This window comes from Harpegnathos saltator, unplaced genomic scaffold (genome assembly GCF_003227715.2).
Source record: "Harpegnathos saltator strain DR-91 unplaced genomic scaffold, Hsal_v8.6 scaffold213, whole genome shotgun sequence".
NCBI lineage: Eukaryota > Metazoa > Arthropoda > Insecta > Hymenoptera > Formicidae > Harpegnathos > Harpegnathos saltator.
In genome coordinates this window covers 419454-436457 of record NW_020229999.1, presented here as the reverse complement: position 1 = coordinate 436457, position 17004 = coordinate 419454, and the positions used below count along the sequence as shown (strand labels likewise).

General features: G+C 38.3%; 4 protein-coding genes across 18 annotated transcripts in view; 2 read left to right on the top strand and 2 right to left on the bottom strand.

The window, feature by feature from the left end:
• Window positions 1-204: 204 nt before the first annotated feature.
• LOC105184746 (uncharacterized) lies at window positions 205-1561 on the top strand. Of its 2 annotated transcripts, XM_025298319.1 has the most exons (6): window positions 205-302; window positions 389-578; window positions 719-848; window positions 920-1037; window positions 1120-1246; window positions 1401-1561. In XM_025298319.1, exons 2-6 carry the CDS (start codon window positions 449-451, stop codon window positions 1469-1471), a joined length of 576 nt encoding a protein of 191 aa, XP_025154104.1. In that variant the 5' UTR covers window positions 205-302; window positions 389-448; the 3' UTR covers window positions 1472-1561. The 2 variants fall into 2 exon arrangements, with proteins under 2 accessions (XP_025154104.1, XP_011142037.2); XM_011143735.3 differs by lacking the exon at window positions 205-302 and having other exon boundaries at window positions 310-578.
• twy (fas-binding factor 1 twitchy) lies at window positions 1469-5910 on the bottom strand. 3 transcript variants are annotated; one of them, XM_011143748.3, is made up of 15 exons: window positions 5759-5910; window positions 5468-5635; window positions 5226-5378; window positions 4701-5002; window positions 4415-4609; window positions 4016-4165; window positions 3735-3928; window positions 3499-3661; window positions 2957-3248; window positions 2645-2877; window positions 2393-2536; window positions 2159-2323; window positions 1944-2089; window positions 1725-1872; window positions 1469-1633 (listed from the first exon to the last, which is right to left on the bottom strand). In XM_011143748.3, exons 2-15 carry the CDS (start codon window positions 5583-5585, stop codon window positions 1544-1546), a joined length of 2493 nt encoding a protein of 830 aa, XP_011142050.2. In that variant the 5' UTR covers window positions 5586-5635; window positions 5759-5910; the 3' UTR covers window positions 1469-1543. The 3 variants fall into 3 exon arrangements, with proteins under 3 accessions (XP_011142050.2, XP_011142058.2, XP_025154103.1); XM_011143756.2 differs by having other exon boundaries at window positions 4701-5040; window positions 5759-5909; XM_025298318.1 differs by lacking the exon at window positions 5759-5910 and having other exon boundaries at window positions 5468-5657.
• An 837-nt stretch (window positions 5911-6747) lies between these two features.
• On the top strand, window positions 6748-12604 carry yrt (erythrocyte membrane protein band 4.1-like yurt). 4 transcript variants are annotated; one of them, XM_025298298.1, is made up of 9 exons: window positions 6748-6822; window positions 6914-7134; window positions 7247-7518; window positions 7774-7921; window positions 8026-8202; window positions 8317-9015; window positions 9137-9567; window positions 10237-10683; window positions 11556-12604. In XM_025298298.1, the coding sequence occupies exons 3-9, from the start codon at window positions 7369-7371 to the stop codon at window positions 11685-11687; spliced, it is 2184 nt and encodes a 727-aa protein (XP_025154083.1). In that variant the 5' UTR covers window positions 6748-6822; window positions 6914-7134; window positions 7247-7368; the 3' UTR covers window positions 11688-12604. The 4 variants fall into 4 exon arrangements, with proteins under 4 accessions (XP_025154083.1, XP_019697632.1, XP_019697636.1 ...); XM_019842073.2 differs by having other exon boundaries at window positions 7230-7518; XM_019842077.2 differs by having other exon boundaries at window positions 7214-7518.
• Window positions 12605-14264: 1660 nt separating this feature from the next.
• The window catches only part of Arms (Ankyrin repeat-rich membrane spanning), a 34646-nt gene continuing 31906 nt past the window's right edge, over window positions 14265-17004 (bottom strand). For 8 of the 9 annotated variants that reach the window (XM_025298328.1, XM_025298329.1, XM_019842032.2 and 5 more), the window contains one exon: window positions 14270-16057. In XM_025298328.1, the coding sequence (XP_025154113.1) occupies window positions 15267-16057 (791 nt within the window). In that variant the 3' untranslated portion in view covers window positions 14270-15266. Of the gene's footprint in view, window positions 16058-17004 lie in introns of all 9 variants that reach the window. The other variant, XM_025298330.1, reaches the window with a different exon arrangement.

Here is a 17004-nt window from a genome sequence, read left to right as displayed (position 1 = left end):
GACCTTCGGGCATAGTCTGGCATAGAGATAGTAGATATGGTTGCAGCACGGACATAAACCGCCTGATAGTGGATGTAACACGGACTTCCACCACATGCAGATTTTACCACCAAGACCTAAAAGTGGATGTAGCATCGTAGTTCTCCTCTCAAAATGGATGCAGATGGCGCCCATTTCCAGTGCGAAAAATCGGTGTCGCCGAAAACGCCGTGTTGGCCGCTTTCAGCTTCCTCTCTGGTTCCTCTCTGATAAGAACTAGGGATCGGAATAAAATTTAGGTTTCATATGCTGTTTTTCATATAGTATGCAATCGTTTTACTTTGAAAAGTTATTCAAATATAGTGCAAAGGGTTTTAAATACTTGTTAAGGAAAATATGTTATTAATAGATAGATTAGGCTTGTTGAACGGAATTTTTACCTTTCTTTCTTCTGCACTATTCCACCAACATGGAGAACTTGGAACATTTCATAGAGATTGCACAGCAGAAGAGACTCAGTAATCAACAGAAATTAGAAGAACTTGACAAGAAAAGTGACGAGTATAGGAAAATAACAAAAGAATTACGAGACCTGAAAAGTAAATATTATTCTGTTATATTGCTATTTTCTAATTATACTATTATATACTATCAAAATTGCTCAGGATATTGCTTTAGATATCTATTTTGTCATAATTAAATATTAACATGATTATTGATATTGTCAAATTGTTTATAGGGCAAACGAAAGAGTCGAAAAATAATATTTTAAAGCAACTGAATGTACTTGCATCTCATAGACGTACTATACATAAAATTGTACATTCCATGGTCAAAACAGGCTTGCCCGTACCACATAAAGATATACAGTATATAAGAATTTTTTTCTCATTTTTCTTTAACAAATGCATAATTTTGATTTGATCAATTTTTTTCACAGAGATGTGAAAACAATGTTTGCTGAAGTCATTAAATTTCTGAATAGTATAGAATCCACTTGTGAAACTTTGGATAATATTAAAAAAAATATGAATTATTCAGAGATGATTGAATTGTTGGTAAATACTGGAAATCAGATTGTTCATATGCACTTGGATTATGTCAATGTGATTATGAATATATCTTTCAATTTCTTGTTAGACAACATGTACAGAAGATGTAGGAAATAAACTATATCAAACAAGGCATCATATTATGCAGCTGGAAATATTGAAGAAAGACTTATCTCTACTTCAGATTCCAAATAATAATAGCAGTAATAATAGTGGTAATATTTTATACTTTTAACAGAGTTTTGTGAATTTTATAACATGTGTGTATACACATGTTACACATATTGTGAAGCAAAAAGTAATAAAAAACTTCCCTTCTGATTGTTATAGAAAGTGTTATATTTATGTATTATATAATGATATTTACAGAGGAGGCCATGGACTTGACCACAAATGATGAGTCAAATAAATCAATGGATAATGAGTTAGCTATAAAATAATATATAGATCAATGTTTATTGTAGCAAATATACACATTATTACCTTTTTCACTCAATATGTATTACACGTTATTAAAATTTCATGGCAGTCATATATTGAACATTATCTAGTTTATCTTCTAGATTTAACTTCAACATTACTAACTGAGGATCTACAACTTCCTGAAATCATTATATATTATTATATACATACAACTACGTATGAATACTTTTTAATAAATACTTTTAAGTGATTTCATGATTGCTGCCTTACTCTAAAATGAGTAGTGAGTTGAAGAGCACTTTGTTGACTAGACAATGCTTGCTTATCTGCATTTGCATATCCATAATTATATGGCATATTTATGTTTGTATTTCTCTCTAATTTTTCTGCTTTTGCAGTTTTTAGAGCCAATCTCTCGCTAAAAAAATTCATAAATATAAATATATTAGCTTATTTCACAAAAGTTTATGTATTGCGTTATGTACTCACCTCGCTAGATGGATTTTTTGTGCAGTTGTATCTTGCCGATGTGCTAACACACTAAAATGCGTATCGAATTTGGTCTTGTGCTCGTTTTCGATTTGACGAGCTTCCTTCAACGCCTTGACAGCTTCTTCGTTCTTTGTGAATGCTACCTGAATGACGATTTAATCATTAATAAACACTCCTTCCCGAGATACAATTGTAGGACTTATCATTATTACCTGTGTAAAATTTTCGAGGTCTTGCGCGCGTGCTAAGAGACGATATTCCTTCTCTTGCAAATTCTGCTGCTGTGTCTCGAGATCTTTGATCTTTTCATGCCACTTCAATCGTTCTTGATTAGCGAGCATAGTAGTATCTTGAGCTGCTTTTATAGCAGCAGCTAACTGATACACAATTTATCTTATATAGTAGCATTATGTACTATGTATCGGAAATTTACCTTTTTAATTTACCTCTATCTTCGAAATACCATCAGAGTTAGCTTTAATTGTCCTTAGAACTTCATACTGTCTCTTCTTAGCTGCAATCACCTCTTTCTCTTTTGTCAAAGTTCTCAATTCTTTTTCTTGTTCATTAAACCAAGATTCTTTTAACACCTGATCGATATAAAATATATTCATATAAAAACATTTAAAAAATATCATCAAGAATATATCATTCATTATAAATGTTAAAATTCCAAGTTATATGCCGAATTGAGTTACCTGTAAATGATTACGTTCCCATTGTACTTTTTCCTCGAATACTTCTTTTTCATGCGACAGAAACTGTTCTCTCTTTTTTAATGTTTCCAGTGCTTCGTTAAGCATAATGCTTTTCTTCTCTAATTCGAGTACCAGCTGCACAACATGTGAGTCCAATCTGTCCACTACCTTCATCATCCTTTCACGTTCCTGCTCCAATAGCTCATGTTGCTTCTTCATTTCTACATTTCGTACTGCAGTAACATTACACAAAGTGAGTAAAATTTACAAGTCATATTAAATTACTCGTTCAAAAATTACACATTAACATACTTTGTACATCTTCTTCTTGGTTCTTTAAGTGGTGTTCCCTTAATTTTATGCTTTGGTCATCTCTTTGGTCAGTCTTTTCTTGCACGTTTCTTATATTCTCTATAATAAAATCAGCTTTTTGCAACAAATTCTGCAGATCAGTCTTGTGGGTCGCTATTGTCGTCATAGCTAATTTCTCAACTTCTCTCATTTTTAATATATTTTCTATCGTATCAAAATGTTCTTTTTGCAGCAGTCTTATATTTTGAGAGTGTCGCTCGTAAATTTCTTCTATAAATTGCGCATGTTCCTTCTAAAACAAAATAGCTAATTATAATTGAAATCGACATTAATTGACTAATTAGTAGCAGTTAATAATTTCGAGAAACATAGTTGTCTAATGAGTGGTTTGAATGTTCTATATATTTAATATAATATCATATATGATTAAATTAAATTATATCATATATAATTTAATTTAATTATAGTTAGTATAGTAATTGACCTCACAGAATAATCATCTACGATCTGTTATTAACGAAGAATATTAAAAAATTGCATACTTTCAAATTTTGTAATTCTTCCTTGTAGAAAGTTTCAATTTGTATTTTCTCGTTTTTTAATTTTTCGATCTTTGCTTCATAATCTGTTTCTAAATATTCCAGTTCCTGTTGCATTCTCTTTTCCAATGTATCAGTTCTCTCTTGCAGAAATCCAATTTGTCGTCTACGGAAAAACAATGTAAATAGTTTTTAAAACAATTGCTCATACTCTAACATTCAATTCTATAACTACTTACTTATATGATTCATCTAGGATCATTATTTCATTTTCATATTTTTCATTTAAACTGTGTATTGTTACCGACAAGTGGGATTTTTCCAATTCTAATTTCTGAATTATATTCTTATAGCCTGATTCTTTGCGATTTAAATTATCGTCTATCGGATTTTTGCTCACATTAGAACTCGTTGAAATAATCGCTGTATTGGTCTGAATCATAAAATTAAATATAAACATTCAATATTTTACCATAAAAATTACTTGTGCATGATTTTTTCTTAATAAAAAGTAGCCCACCCTGAGAATTCTCTGATCTTCTTCAATTGAAACTTTTTGTTTCTCTTGTTCATTGATTTCTTCTTGATTGTTCGATGATTTTATTAATTGTCCTTTTTCCCGTGGCAATGATTCGGACAGTTTCGATTCTTTCTCTTGTACTTTCATCACCTGCGCATTATTTCTTTTGTATTATTATATATCCTATTTTATGAGCAATTGAGCATTTATAACTTTAAAATTGCAACCCTATGATTAATTGTGCATTTGTAATTCTAGATTTTTTATTAAATGAAAATAAAAGAAAAGATAAAAGACGTAACTTCCAAATTCCATGGTATACAACTTAAATATGTGTGTATATTAAATATAACTTAAAATAAAACCATCTCTTTATTATACATCAATAATATCATTTACCCCTTGAGCAATTTTATCAGAGCTAGATTTTGTATGTCTGCTATATAATTCTTCAATGGGTGTTACTCTATCCTGAGTATAATCAACGCTCTTATCTTCCGACGATTTCTTAATTTCCAACCATTCCGGTAAATATTCCTTAGTCTCTGATTTTCGTCTAACTGAATCCGCGGACACTGTATTCCTTTCTATTGTCTTTAAAATTAGAGAGAAAATTAAATAGCATAAATCATAAATCACTGAAGAGTGTGGTCAATTTACAGTTCAACAGATTGCTACAACTAACAGATTGCTGAGTCTGGCTCGATGCTGTGCTCAGAGATAATAATCCTAGAGGATCATTAATTATCTCCGAACTTCTCTTGCCTCTGCGAGGTTCCCTCGTTCCGAAAGCCGTCGGCGCATATGTTGAAAATTGGGACTGTGACTTAGGAACATCAGTGACTGATACTTCTTGTTCTGGCTGTGGCAACTTTTTACTGGCAACTGATTCCTTTGAAGGAGATGTATGTATCGTATCACCAAATAGATCTTGTATGAGTGATAACTTTTTCGACTTATCACCTGCTGCTTTTAACTTATCACTCCCTGTAAAATCTTTGACAATTGATTTCCTTTCCTGCATACTTTTACAAAAATTTTTCTCAGAATTAACTTTGTAAGATATCAGTAATACTAGATATATTCTTTACAACTATCTATCTCCTTTGTAAGATACTGGATATATTCTTCGCAATGGAATAATCTTTGTTTAATTTATTTGTGCAGATCTGTTAAATGTACCATAAACATCAAGCTATTCTCTCCTCACCTGGTTTTGAATTTAATAATGATTCATTAGAAACTTTAACATCAAATAAATTATCTATAATATTCCGTTTGTCTTTTGCTGCTACTGTATTTTTTTGGCCTGATGGAAAATCATCTTTATCTGCTAATAAATCAGTTAAAGGATCATCCTCATCTATGAAAGGAACAAATATGCCATTAGATATATTTATATCTTCTCATATACTTGAAAGCATATATTAATCAATACATTATAAATTGAACCTGCAAATGTAATTCTTTTCCTGCCATCCTCTAAGGATCTCTTAAAAGCATTGTTAAACAGTTTATCATCCAAACTGTCCATATCTTCTATTATCTCGATCGTTTTTGTCGCGTTCATACGACTCTTAGTGAATGGTAGTATTCATTACAATTTTCATTTTGCATAACCTTTAAATTATACTCAGTATTATTTTAGCCTCATTGACAGCAATCGATTCCATTTATAAAATGTATTATTTAATGCAATTGCTATAAATATATGTCTAGATAAGTATCAGAAAAGAATATTACCCTTATATACATGTAATTAATGTCAGTACAACTAATTAAAGTAATCCCGTAAAACTATATACGACTGATAGAGAATTATTGATTTAAAACATATCCCGCATCGCATAAGTTTGTTCTTTTCAGTTTAACTTCCTGTAAGACTAGTAAGAAAAATATATGCTACGAAAATTTATTTAAAAGTGCAAAATTTCTCCTTTAATTAGCATATACGTGAATTGCAGTTTGAACTTTTTTTCGTGGTTATTTATCAATAAAGTAAAAAATATCTTTTTCATTTTAATACTCATAAAAGATCAACAAATTAATACACATAGTTTGTCAGAAAATGAATAGAAAATTTAAAGTTTTTTGTATTTTTAACAAAACTAAATTTTCAATATAGAAACTAAGCGAGACTCGAATACATCGGATACGAAGTGATTATTAGACCCGTTATTTTCATCGATTAGTTCTTGAGTCTCCGCTACGAGTCGCTACCGTACACATCGAAGTAGTAGTACGACTCAACAATAAAGTAAACCATAGAGCCTTATTCTTGAAGTAGTCCTACTCAATGGCAAGTCAAAGTTCTATTTACTACGAAAAATTGGCAAAATTCAACGGACTATAATTTCGATAAAAATAATGACAGCGAGACGGTTCACAAAGTATTTTAAAGCTTAAAGCCTCTACTTTTCAAGTATATTAAATGCATAATGTTACTATTGTTTATTACTAAAATGTGTTCAATTAAAGAAGTATTGGCGACTAAACAAATTTAATTTTTTAGTATTTCTATATCAAAAATTTACTTTTGTTAAAAATATAAAAAACTTCAAATTTTCTATCTTGTCGAATAGCGTATATTAATTTGTTCATCTTTTATGAGCATCGAAACGAAAAAGACGGTTTTTGCTTTATTGATAAATAATTTGATATGTAACTAAATCTCGGCGAGTGCAGAAAGTGTAGGCATATGTAGAGGGGGAACGTAAATTCTATAGCTGAATTCGTTGAGAATGACACTGGGACAACACTTGGCCATTCCTGGTCCTCGTGGCTAGATATTGAAGGAAGAGAGGAAGGTACAATCACTGGACATTCCGGTTCGCCGTCTGACGGCTTGGCGCAAAAGTATCCGTTATTCCTCGGAAAGTTGTATATTCGCTGTCGTAGTTTCAGGCGTCAGTCGGATGAATCGTCGCAGCTGTAGTTCGACAGTCCTGCGTAATCGGGTCGAGCGGAGAATATAGCGACGCTGAATGGGCGCTGTCTCATCGACGAGTAGTTTTCCTGTTCATGTTGTTGTCAGTGGTCAATGATCGGTTGGTTTGTCGTTAGTTCGTCTTGCTGCGAGGAGAGAGTGGGCGGATCGAAGCAAAGGACGGGATCGATAGGTAACAATAACATGTAGCGACGATTCTCAATAATTTTCAAAGATATCCGCAGGAAAACCGAAAATGATGAAAATATCAGAATTTTTTACTAACAGTGGAATTTAAATATCAGTGAAAGGGATAGAAAGAGAGATAAGGAGAAGAGAAAAAGTAGCCCTGTAATCTGAAAGATAGAAAACAGGTCGATGATCGGCGATCGCGCCTTCTACCGAGCACGAAGTGCGAAGGGACATCATGCTGAGATTTCTATCACGACGAAGGGCGCGTAGCGTCAGCGGTCAAACCTCATCGCAAATAAAAAATCAGAGATTACCCAGTAATAAAAATGTAGTGCAATGTAGGGTGGTGCTGTTGGATGGCACAGATTTACCTATAGAGCTGTCAGTAAGTTGACCGACAAGTTTACTAACTGAGTCTGCTTCCTAATCTTCTATGATATTTGAAAACAGTATTATAACATCTATTCCATTAACAATAAAATATTTTGTTTTATACAAAGTTAAATATATAATCTTCATTGTGATTATGAGCTCTGCTGTAAAATTTGTAATTTACAACAAGAGTCATAGCAAGAGCTATTTCATATTCATGTATAATTTCTCTCTGTATATAATGCTTCATAACTGTTGATTTTTACAGAAAAAAGCACTGGCCAGTGATTTATATGAACAAGTATTTTATAGCTTAGATTTAATAGAGAAAGATTACTTTGGACTACAGTATACAGACAGTAATAATGTTCAACATTGGTTAGATCCTACAAAACCCATCAAGAAGCAAGTAAAAAGTATGTATTAATACTTATTATTATTGAATTTCTTATAAGATTCCTACAAAATTGTTATACATATACACAAAAGTATTAGACTAATAGTTTTGTTTGCTGTTCAGTTGGTCCACCATATACACTCAGACTCAAAGTAAAGTTCTATTCTTCGGAACCAAACACACTGCGTGAAGAATTGACGCGTTATCAATTCTTCCTGCAGTTAAAGCAGGATGTTTTGGAAGGTAGACTTCATTGTCCACATCAAGTTGCGGTTCAATTAGCTGCTCTGGCACTACAATGTGAGTATTTTCAGGCTGCATCTATTAAAGATATAGTTACAATTCTCACCTGGCATTTGTTGCTCAGTGGATGTCTATTTTGTATATTGAAAAGTGTATTACCCGTGCCTTTAGCTGAATTGGGAGATTACGATGCTGCTATGCATACCGCGGCGACAGTCTCGGAATTCCGCTTTGTGCCTGGACAAACAGAGCAGATGGAACTGGAGATATTGGAGGAATACACCAAGTACTCAGGCCTCAGTCCGGCGCAGGCGGAATCCACATATCTCAGCAAGGCCAAGTGGCTGGACATGTATGGGGTGGACATGCACACGGTGCTCGGCAAGGACGCTTGCGAGTACTCGTTGGGCTTGACTCCTACTGGTATCTTGGTCTTCGAGGGCACGCAGAAGATCGGTCTGTTCTTCTGGCCCAAGATCGGTCGTTTAGATTTCAAGAAGAAGAAATTGACGTTGGTAGTAGTCGAAGAAGATGACGAAGGCAGGGGCGAGCAAGAGCACACTTTCGTGTTCAGGCTAGTGAACGAAAAGGCATGCAAGCACCTATGGAAGTGCGCGGTCGAACATCACGCTTTCTTCCGTCTACGTGCACCGGTCAAGGGTGCCAGTGGTCGTCAGAACTTCTTCCGCATGGGCTCGCGTTTCCGCTACAGCGGCAAGACCGAGTTTCAGACGACACAGCTGAACCGGGCACGTCGCACTGTACAGTTCGAGCGACGACCGAGTCAGAGGTATGCGCGCCGGCAGAGTCATGTTCTTCGCGAGCGGCAGCGTCAACAGGTCGAGCAGACGCAACCCACCCCGCCTCCAGGTGAGTTTACCTTATCGTCAAAGAATGTACTTTCAAGTTGGACTCTTCGTTGCGATTTTGAAGTTTGCGCCGTCAGCTGCTTGACGCTGGGTAAGGAATGTAGAAAATAAAACTTGTTTAGCTGAAGAAGAGCCTCTGCAGCGACAACCAAGTCGATGCAGCACAAAGTCCTCGGACTCGAGTGTCCAAGGTACTTCTTCGCCCTTGGTGGACTCACTGCTGAAGTCCCTCGCCAAAGACCAACAGCCTCTGGAGGCGAGAAATCAGACCACGGTGGCCAGCAGCGAGAAAGAGTCGGAACCTACGAAGACGAGCTTGACCGTGGAGACTATCACCAATCAAGTGCAGTTAGTACCAAACAATCAAGTGGGCGGAACGTCGACGTTGCCGCCTCGAACTCCGATCCCGCCGGAGTCACTCAAGTGTAACATACTGAAGGCGACTCTCGAGCAGGGCAAAAACTCAAATCTGATCTCCATCACCTCGACGGACGCGCCTGGCATCATCGCGAAAAAAAATCAGCATTCGGACGCAGCGACAATTGTTTCCGTGGTAAGCCGTCGACAAAGGTTTTTTTATCGTCCCATGATTCCTCGCTTCTCGATTCTTTCATTATTCATTTTGCGTTTATAGCATGCTTCTCACGATTCGCACGATTACATATGTGTTTGTCGTCTTGTCCTTCGTTTTAAATTTACACCTATGCAATATTTTCTACACCCATATTATTACATGTCACATTCACGCGATATCTGGAGCGGAGGACGTGCGTCGTCCTCCGAAAAAAGTTCTTTGAAAAGTCGTAATACCGAAACAATCTTTTAAAGTAGAATTTCATAAAAATATTGAAATTTCCTTGTACAATTGAATGTATTAGAAGAGAATAAATAGTTTTCAAGGTATAATAAAAGTTCGTTCTAGGAAGGATTATATACTTCGGGAAAAGTATCTCGATATCAGAACTTCAGTATTGTGATTTTTTGGATAACTGTCCCACCTTCTGAATATCGAAATTTTGAGTTTTCGGGACAATGCGTGTCCACCTTTGGAACAAGACATTTTCATTAGTCACACATATGTAGCGTCTTGTTGAGTAAAATTTTATCGTCCGGTTGTCTCTTCGTTGCTGTTTGTGTCCACACAATTTTACCGTGTCCGCTTGTACCGCCAGCTGCTCAGCTACTATAACGTGTTTGCTTTCTCGCTTTCCACGTCGGACAGGGCGGAGACAAGCTCACCCTCTCCGTGAGCGGAGCTACGACCGCGGTGAGCCCAACTACGGACGACACCGTGACTGTGACGCATTTTTCGCTGGACAGCTGGGGCCAGATCGAGCAGAAAACCACGCCACTGAGCCCGAAGGTGTCGAATCAGTCACAGAATCCCTTCAACCCGTTCACCAACGACACCGGCAGCGACAGCAGCCCCAACAACGCGACCGAGACTACCGAGGAGGAGGCTAAGCCGGAGGACGACAAACAAAAGAATACGAATCCGTTTATCGACTCGAATCCATTCCTAGGTATACTCAATCCATTCAAGGATCTGCAACAACCGGTCGCGACCGAGAGAAAGGTCGAAGCGGCGGAGCCGGAAAAGGCAGCAGCCGGAGCGCGAGTCGTCAAAACGGAGGAGATACAGACGACCACCACGACGCTCACGCACAAGGTCAGTCGTGTTTCTTACGCTTGCGGGCCAGCTGTGAAAACGAGCCGTTTTCTTGAACGACGACGCTTGATTTCACCGATAAGCGAGGAAATCGCCTGCCAGAATGCCATCTTGTCTCCTGTCGTTGGGCGCTCATTAATTGTCGCTGGAGAAAAGTGACGAGAGAGTTCACTACACCAGAAGCGAGCTGCTCGTTATCGGTGAAAGCCCGATGTAAATCTGTCCACGCACATGTCAATAACGAGTAGTCCTTGGTGTCGCTTGAATTTATTTATTGCTTGAGCCATTAGTTAACTTTTGATTAAATAGATGTTGCAATTGTGCGAGTGATCAAGGCTGATATCTGGACGCGTAGCGAACGCCTGAATTCTAGGAACATCCCGTAGTAGTCTACGTTTATCTAAAACAGCGTAAAATCAATTTGGTAATTCCCATTGTTGTAACGCTGTAATATTAGTATGTTGCATATTGTGTGAACAATTATGTTGTAACTGTACCGATAAGTAACACTAGTAGTTACAACATCGAGGATGGTCAGATCGATTTTACGTTGATCATGTAAATGTGGATCACGGTGTCTGTGTGGATGTTGCTAATGCCCGTTTATACCAATGTCGATGAAGCCTTAATCCGAGTTCAAACCCGATACGAAGGGGAGCTTAAACTTAGATTACAGTTCAATCGACGTTAACAGGAACGGGCATGAATCGGTTTTAGGCTGTCACGCAAACGTATTCAGTGTTACACGTGACACTTCTATAAGAACGGCGTCAAATGACCAGCTTGAACAACAGACGTGCGTCCAGAGCAAAGCCCGAGAATTACAACGCTATTATTTATTCGGCATAGTACTGACGAAGATTCTTTCACAGGACGAGAGCCCGGCGGCGTCGGATATCAGTCCCTGGCTGGTGGAGGACTTGCTGCAGAGTCCCGCACCCGATCAAACGCCTACCAAGCATACGGTCGTCACGAGGAAGACGGTGATTACTACACAATTATAAAATATTTATTAAACATACACACACACACACACACACACACACACATAAAGGATGCGTCGGATACACACTACATGTACATATGTATGTATATACATGCACCCGCGTACCACAAAACGTGCTACAAGAGGTCTGTTTTTTTTTTTAGTTCAACTAGTGCTGTACTAGAACTTGCTTTCTTTTCTCTTCAATGTTCGATTACGTTTATTTGCCTTGCTTTAACAGGGTAAAAAGTGCAAACTAGTTGAGCTGGAAGCAACAGACCTAAGGTAGTAAGACCGACGTTGGTATATGGTTACTCTGGTGTTCCTCAGAGACTACCTGTGTGTCTTTTCTATTTCGACGCGCTTATCACACACAGAAAATGCGTAACGTCGGTGCATACGCAAGTGCATACTGCTCGTCTACAAAAATATTTTCTCACAGAAAGATTCCCGGACTCAAGTACTCAAGTGTAAAAGCGGGGATAAAGCGTCATTCGGGAGTGTACGACGTTATCGTATTATTGTAAATTGTCGCAATTGGTATAACGTTCTATCATTCTTGCTTTCTATCTCTTCTCTCTGCTCTTCTGCATAGCTCGTTATGCAGATTCGCGCTAAGCAGATTATAAATAAAGTTTAGTCTATCTGTAGCACCACGTTCTCTTTAATTGTACGATGCGTTTGTCTTAAGCTTACGTGTCGGTGGAAACAAGTGTCCTTACAACCTGCCAATATGTATTATAAGTACACATGCCGAAATCTCTTCGTCTTAGCCAGCTTTCTCTCCACGATTCGCACTCGCGTCTTTTATGTGTATAAGATAGACGTGCGCTCGAATCGGTTCTCAAGAAAACTGCGAGTACAGCTGAGACGAGCGGGTCTGCGTGTTGATCGCGAGGCAACTATATATATATATATATATATTGCTCATGTCTCGACAATAAACGAAAATAAATAAATAAGTGTTTGTACATCGGGCCCTTATGAGCTAGCATTTTTGTGCTACTATCCAGCCATTGTGTGCCTTCAATTTGACATGAGATAGACAAATATGCAAATTCGTTTACACGAATATATCAGAAAACAAAAAATGGAACAAGGGAAAATGCCGTGTTCGCTGTGACTGATTAAAGATATAAGTATTACACATTCCGCGCGTTATGCGATATAATATATTATACCGCTTGTGTTGCGAGATTTAGATGAATAATCGTTATGTATGTAGATCTGATCGAAACTTTTGAGAACACTTTTATCGACGATGTAGATTCATTAATTACGGTTAATTGGATGTGGCTACGGACGAGGATATCGGAGAGATGACACGACGATAACGACACCTACCTACGTTCTTGAGATTTGTAGATAAAGTCTCTGTTCGTCGTTAATGTCTTCATATATATCATAATCCTTGCGAATAATTGAGGAACAAATAGAGGATTATGACGTATATGAGTCGTCGTCAGTCTTGCGGGTGGAGCGGAGAATTCGTGCTCCATTCGTACTACTTTAGCAACTTAAAAGATGATCAACACATCGGTGTGTTTATACAAAACTGAAAACGAATTCTAATCGAGTAACTTTAATCGAATATAAAATTCTCCCGGATATATATATATATTTTTATATATACAATTCGTTCCTTTCTCCTTTTGACTCATATACTCTTCTTTCTTTCAATATGCCATAATTTTGATACGAGTTAGATTTTAGACTTATCAACGCACGTTAGGTCGTTGTTACGTCATGCAGAACGTCTCAGTTTTTCAACCTGCATTATTGCGACATTCCATTGTTTCGCGCAACAACGACCTAGCTGTAGCCGCTTCGACGTGATATGATGTTTTCACGTAGTATTTAATGCAAGCGGGACCATCAGCGTACTTAATTAGCACGTAAAACTGTTCGTTAAAACGTAGGGAGGAAGTAACTGGCCTCTTCAACTAGTTCGATTTTATGTTGCATTTTTGCAATAAGCCTAAACACACTGTACATCTAGTATATTACGATAATATTTAACATTATTGCAACGTATTTGTTTGATCGAGTATTTTATTGTATTTAATGTCAAGAAATCAACAACATATATACTATAATTTCAAAGCTAATATATCTACATCCATACACTGTAATGAATTATTATATCGTTACCCTGATGTATTCCGTCCTAAAAGTGTTTACAATACACTCGATGTTATATGTTGCTTTTTTATTTTAATAAAACGATTGTACGATATGTTAGATACGAATCCGATCATATTCCCTACGATTTTCCCGATGCCATCATGATGCCATTATGACCCCGATGAGAGATGAAAATGTTAATCATCGTCTAACGAAAAGAGATACTGAAAACGAATGAATCACGTTTAATTAAATGCTCCTGCTGCAAACATGTGACGCTTCCAACAAAATTTTCCATAAAAAGAAACTCGCAGACAGACAGAGAGAGACAGAGAGAGAGAGAGAGAGAGAGAGAGAGAGAAAGAGAGAGAGAGACAGAGACAGAGACAGAGACAGAGACAGAGACAGAGACAGAGACAGAGACAGAGACAGAGACAGAGAGAGAGAGAGAGAGAGAGAGAGAGAGAGAGAGAGAGAGAGAGAGAGAAATAATATAAATGACTAACTGGCCGTTCGGAGAGAAATTTATAACATTCTACATTTTTATTTCATAGAATTATATCGGTGAATGGAATTTTTTCCCTATAGATTATACTAAATGTATCAATCTAATCAACAGTCGCGTAATTTATATATATATATATATATACGTACATGTATATTAGTCTCGCGTGCGAGTATTTTTTTTCTTCAAAATACTTCAGCATTCGCTCGTCATTTTCTCTTTAAGTCACCTATTTGCACTGGCATTATGAATTGACGCGAAATCGATTACTGGATATCCCGGTACGCGTGCTATATACATCAGCGAGGGATCCTTCGCGTTTACTGCGCGTATTTTAGTACCCACGCCTCGTTACGTTCGTACGTTAGTAAAAAGAAGCAAACGTTTGCGCATCCGTAAATGCATCGCTATTTACACGGAATGTCACTTCGTACATCTCGTTTGGCTAATTCGAGACTATTGCACAACGCAACTCACGCGTAAAAGGCATTTTCTTAGTCTCCTCGTCGCGACGAGGCCTATGTCAATTCTCTAAGCGGATGAACACGTTCATTAACGTTTTATCTAAAAGTAAACGCCGCTCCACGCTCTGTCTCTCCGCTATTTACACGAAGAACTGATACGTTATCGCGATATATTATTCAAAACGTGCACGCACACACAGGCCTTTTCGTAATGACAGATGCCTCGAGTCACACTTTCAGACTTGTATACGACGTATCAGTCGAACGACGTATTGTGCATCAACAGTTATTGCGTAGTAAAGTGTTCGATGGTTTTCTCTTCTTCTTTGTCTTTTCTCCTTCTCTTCGTCCTCGACGTCTTCTCTGCCCCCCATTTCTCCGCCTCCGTTATGTTCTTCTTGTCCCTCCTCGACTTTCTCTTCCTCTTTTACGGATTTCCGTACCTTGTGGAATGCAGTGTCGCACTTTCCGTCAAGCATTCACCCGCTGACGATAGCATTAAATATCAGACGGGCGTTTCCGGATTGTCCCAATGGTCGTCGGTTGGTTCATGCCGACTTCGCGGTCGCGCACCGCTGGATAATGACTCCAGGATCACCAGGCCCACGGTGTCCGAATAGTCTACCTCTATGCAGCAGCGTTCGCCGTCCCGCGGTAAGCTCCTGTTGGACGACGGCGAGCTGCTGTTCTCCGCGCTACAATCGTGCCTGAACACGCTGTCCGACTGGGAGTGCGTCGGTGTGGATAACTCGGATACCAAGGGCGTGGACTCGTCGTCGCTCTCGCCACCGGGTGCCGGCGAGCCCTGCACATTACTACCGATCAAGCGGTCCCTCAGCTTCGACAGTTTCTCCAGACTAGAAGTAGGGACCTGCATCGATATCACGACCTCGTCGTTCGCCGTTGAGGTCGAAGTCGAACGTTTCTTCTTTGCAGGCACCGATGATGACAACGACGTGATCTTCAGTGGTATATTGTTACCCATATATCTGTCGTCAGTTGACTTGGAGCGGAAGGCAGGTTTCGGCGACGGCGGTGGCGAGACAAAGAGCGAAGACGGTCTGGTGCTGAGGTTACTGCCGGTCCTCTTCAAGGGCTGCTTGTGCGAGCAGGTGGATTTTGTGCTACGTTGAGACGTGATGCTGCGCTGCGAGCTGGTGCGCTGTAGGAACACCGTGGAGTCGTGCGAGCTGTCGTCCGAACTGCCCGGCTCGTCGCTCACCGGCATCCAGTGGTAGAGCGGACTAGCCTGAAGCAACACGTACTCCGTGTCCGGGATTGTGGTGGCGGCAGATCCTAGAACAGAAATTCATTGTAGCATTTGCTTTGTGTAAGACTGTGATTATTCTGTTAAAATGTACACTTCTTATCATATATTTTTGCGCGAAAAAGCAAAATCGACACGAGAGCGTGCGAGGAGAAATAAATTTTTAAGCGGACAAATTCTTCCCCCGACAGACAGACCGCGAAGATGAGATCTCCCGTGTGAGAGTGCACGAGTCTCTCCCGAATTGTGAATGGAAATGAAGAAAGTTACTTCTCTCTCGGTTCCTTCTCTCTCACGACTCTCCGATTTTTATTAACTCTTCTGTCACTGACACGCTTTGATTATAATGAAAATCATCTAACTGAACGCTGCCAGATACAACTGCAAAGAAGGTAATGTCAGATGTCAGTTTGCAAGAAGATTTTATTTTGCCACTTGCTCTCGTAACACAATACCGCTGGTTAACATAGCGCTAACAATCTGTATAGTAATATTCGTAGCGTACATGTAGTACAGTAAATACGTGATTCGGAATAGCAGGGCGCAATATCCTTCAATTTCATCCGGTACTATTACCTCGTTACATCAGCAGAGAGAAATCGTTTTAAAAATATAACGGATCTGCCGTGTTTCGTCGTCACCGTCGACAGCGTTAAACATCGCACAAGTGATATTCGTCCTATTTAAGTACGTAACAACAAACAACTTTTATCACAGTCTCTTTCATACACATATCCTTCGCGGAAAATTCATCCAACATTTAAGTCATTTCTAAGAATAGTAGTGCCTTCGGTACATTTTTTTTCTCCCCTCTTTTTTTTTTCTTTTCTTCCTATCGTGTACGCTTACAAATGCAATAAATGTCTAGTAGATTATTGTTTAACGAAGATCCCCTCTAAAATAGCTAACTAATGTATAAATAACACAATAAAGATACAATTTTTAGAATTCCATAACGCAATTCTTTTCTCCTCTT

Bases quoted from the DNA above. Each gene is read 5' to 3' on its own strand.
- LOC105184746 (XM_025298319.1), top strand. From the start codon at position 449: ATGGAGAACTTGGAACATTTCATAGAGATTGCACAGCAGAAGAGACTC. The intron at 579-718 runs GTAAATATTATT...AATTGTTTATAG, and splicing joins AGAATTACGAGACCTGAAAA to GGCAAACGAAAGAGTCGAAA. The intron at 1,038-1,119 runs GTAAATACTGGA...ATTTCTTGTTAG, and splicing joins CAGAGATGATTGAATTGTTG to ACAACATGTACAGAAGATGT.
- twy (XM_011143748.3), bottom strand. From the start codon at position 5,585: ATGAACGCGACAAAAACGATCGAGATAATAGAAGATATGGACAGTTTG. The intron at 4,610-4,700 runs GTTAGTTGTAGC...CTAATTTTAAAG, and splicing joins CGAGCCAGACTCAGCAATCT to ACAATAGAAAGGAATACAGT. The intron at 3,929-4,015 runs GTGGGCTACTTT...TTTATGATTCAG, and splicing joins AAGATCAGAGAATTCTCAGG to ACCAATACAGCGATTATTTC.
- yrt (XM_025298298.1), top strand. From the start codon at position 7,369: ATGCTGAGATTTCTATCACGACGAAGGGCGCGTAGCGTCAGCGGTCAA. The intron at 8,203-8,316 runs GTGAGTATTTTC...CCGTGCCTTTAG, and splicing joins AGCTGCTCTGGCACTACAAT to CTGAATTGGGAGATTACGAT. The intron at 10,684-11,555 runs GTCAGTCGTGTT...ATTCTTTCACAG, and splicing joins CCACGACGCTCACGCACAAG to GACGAGAGCCCGGCGGCGTC.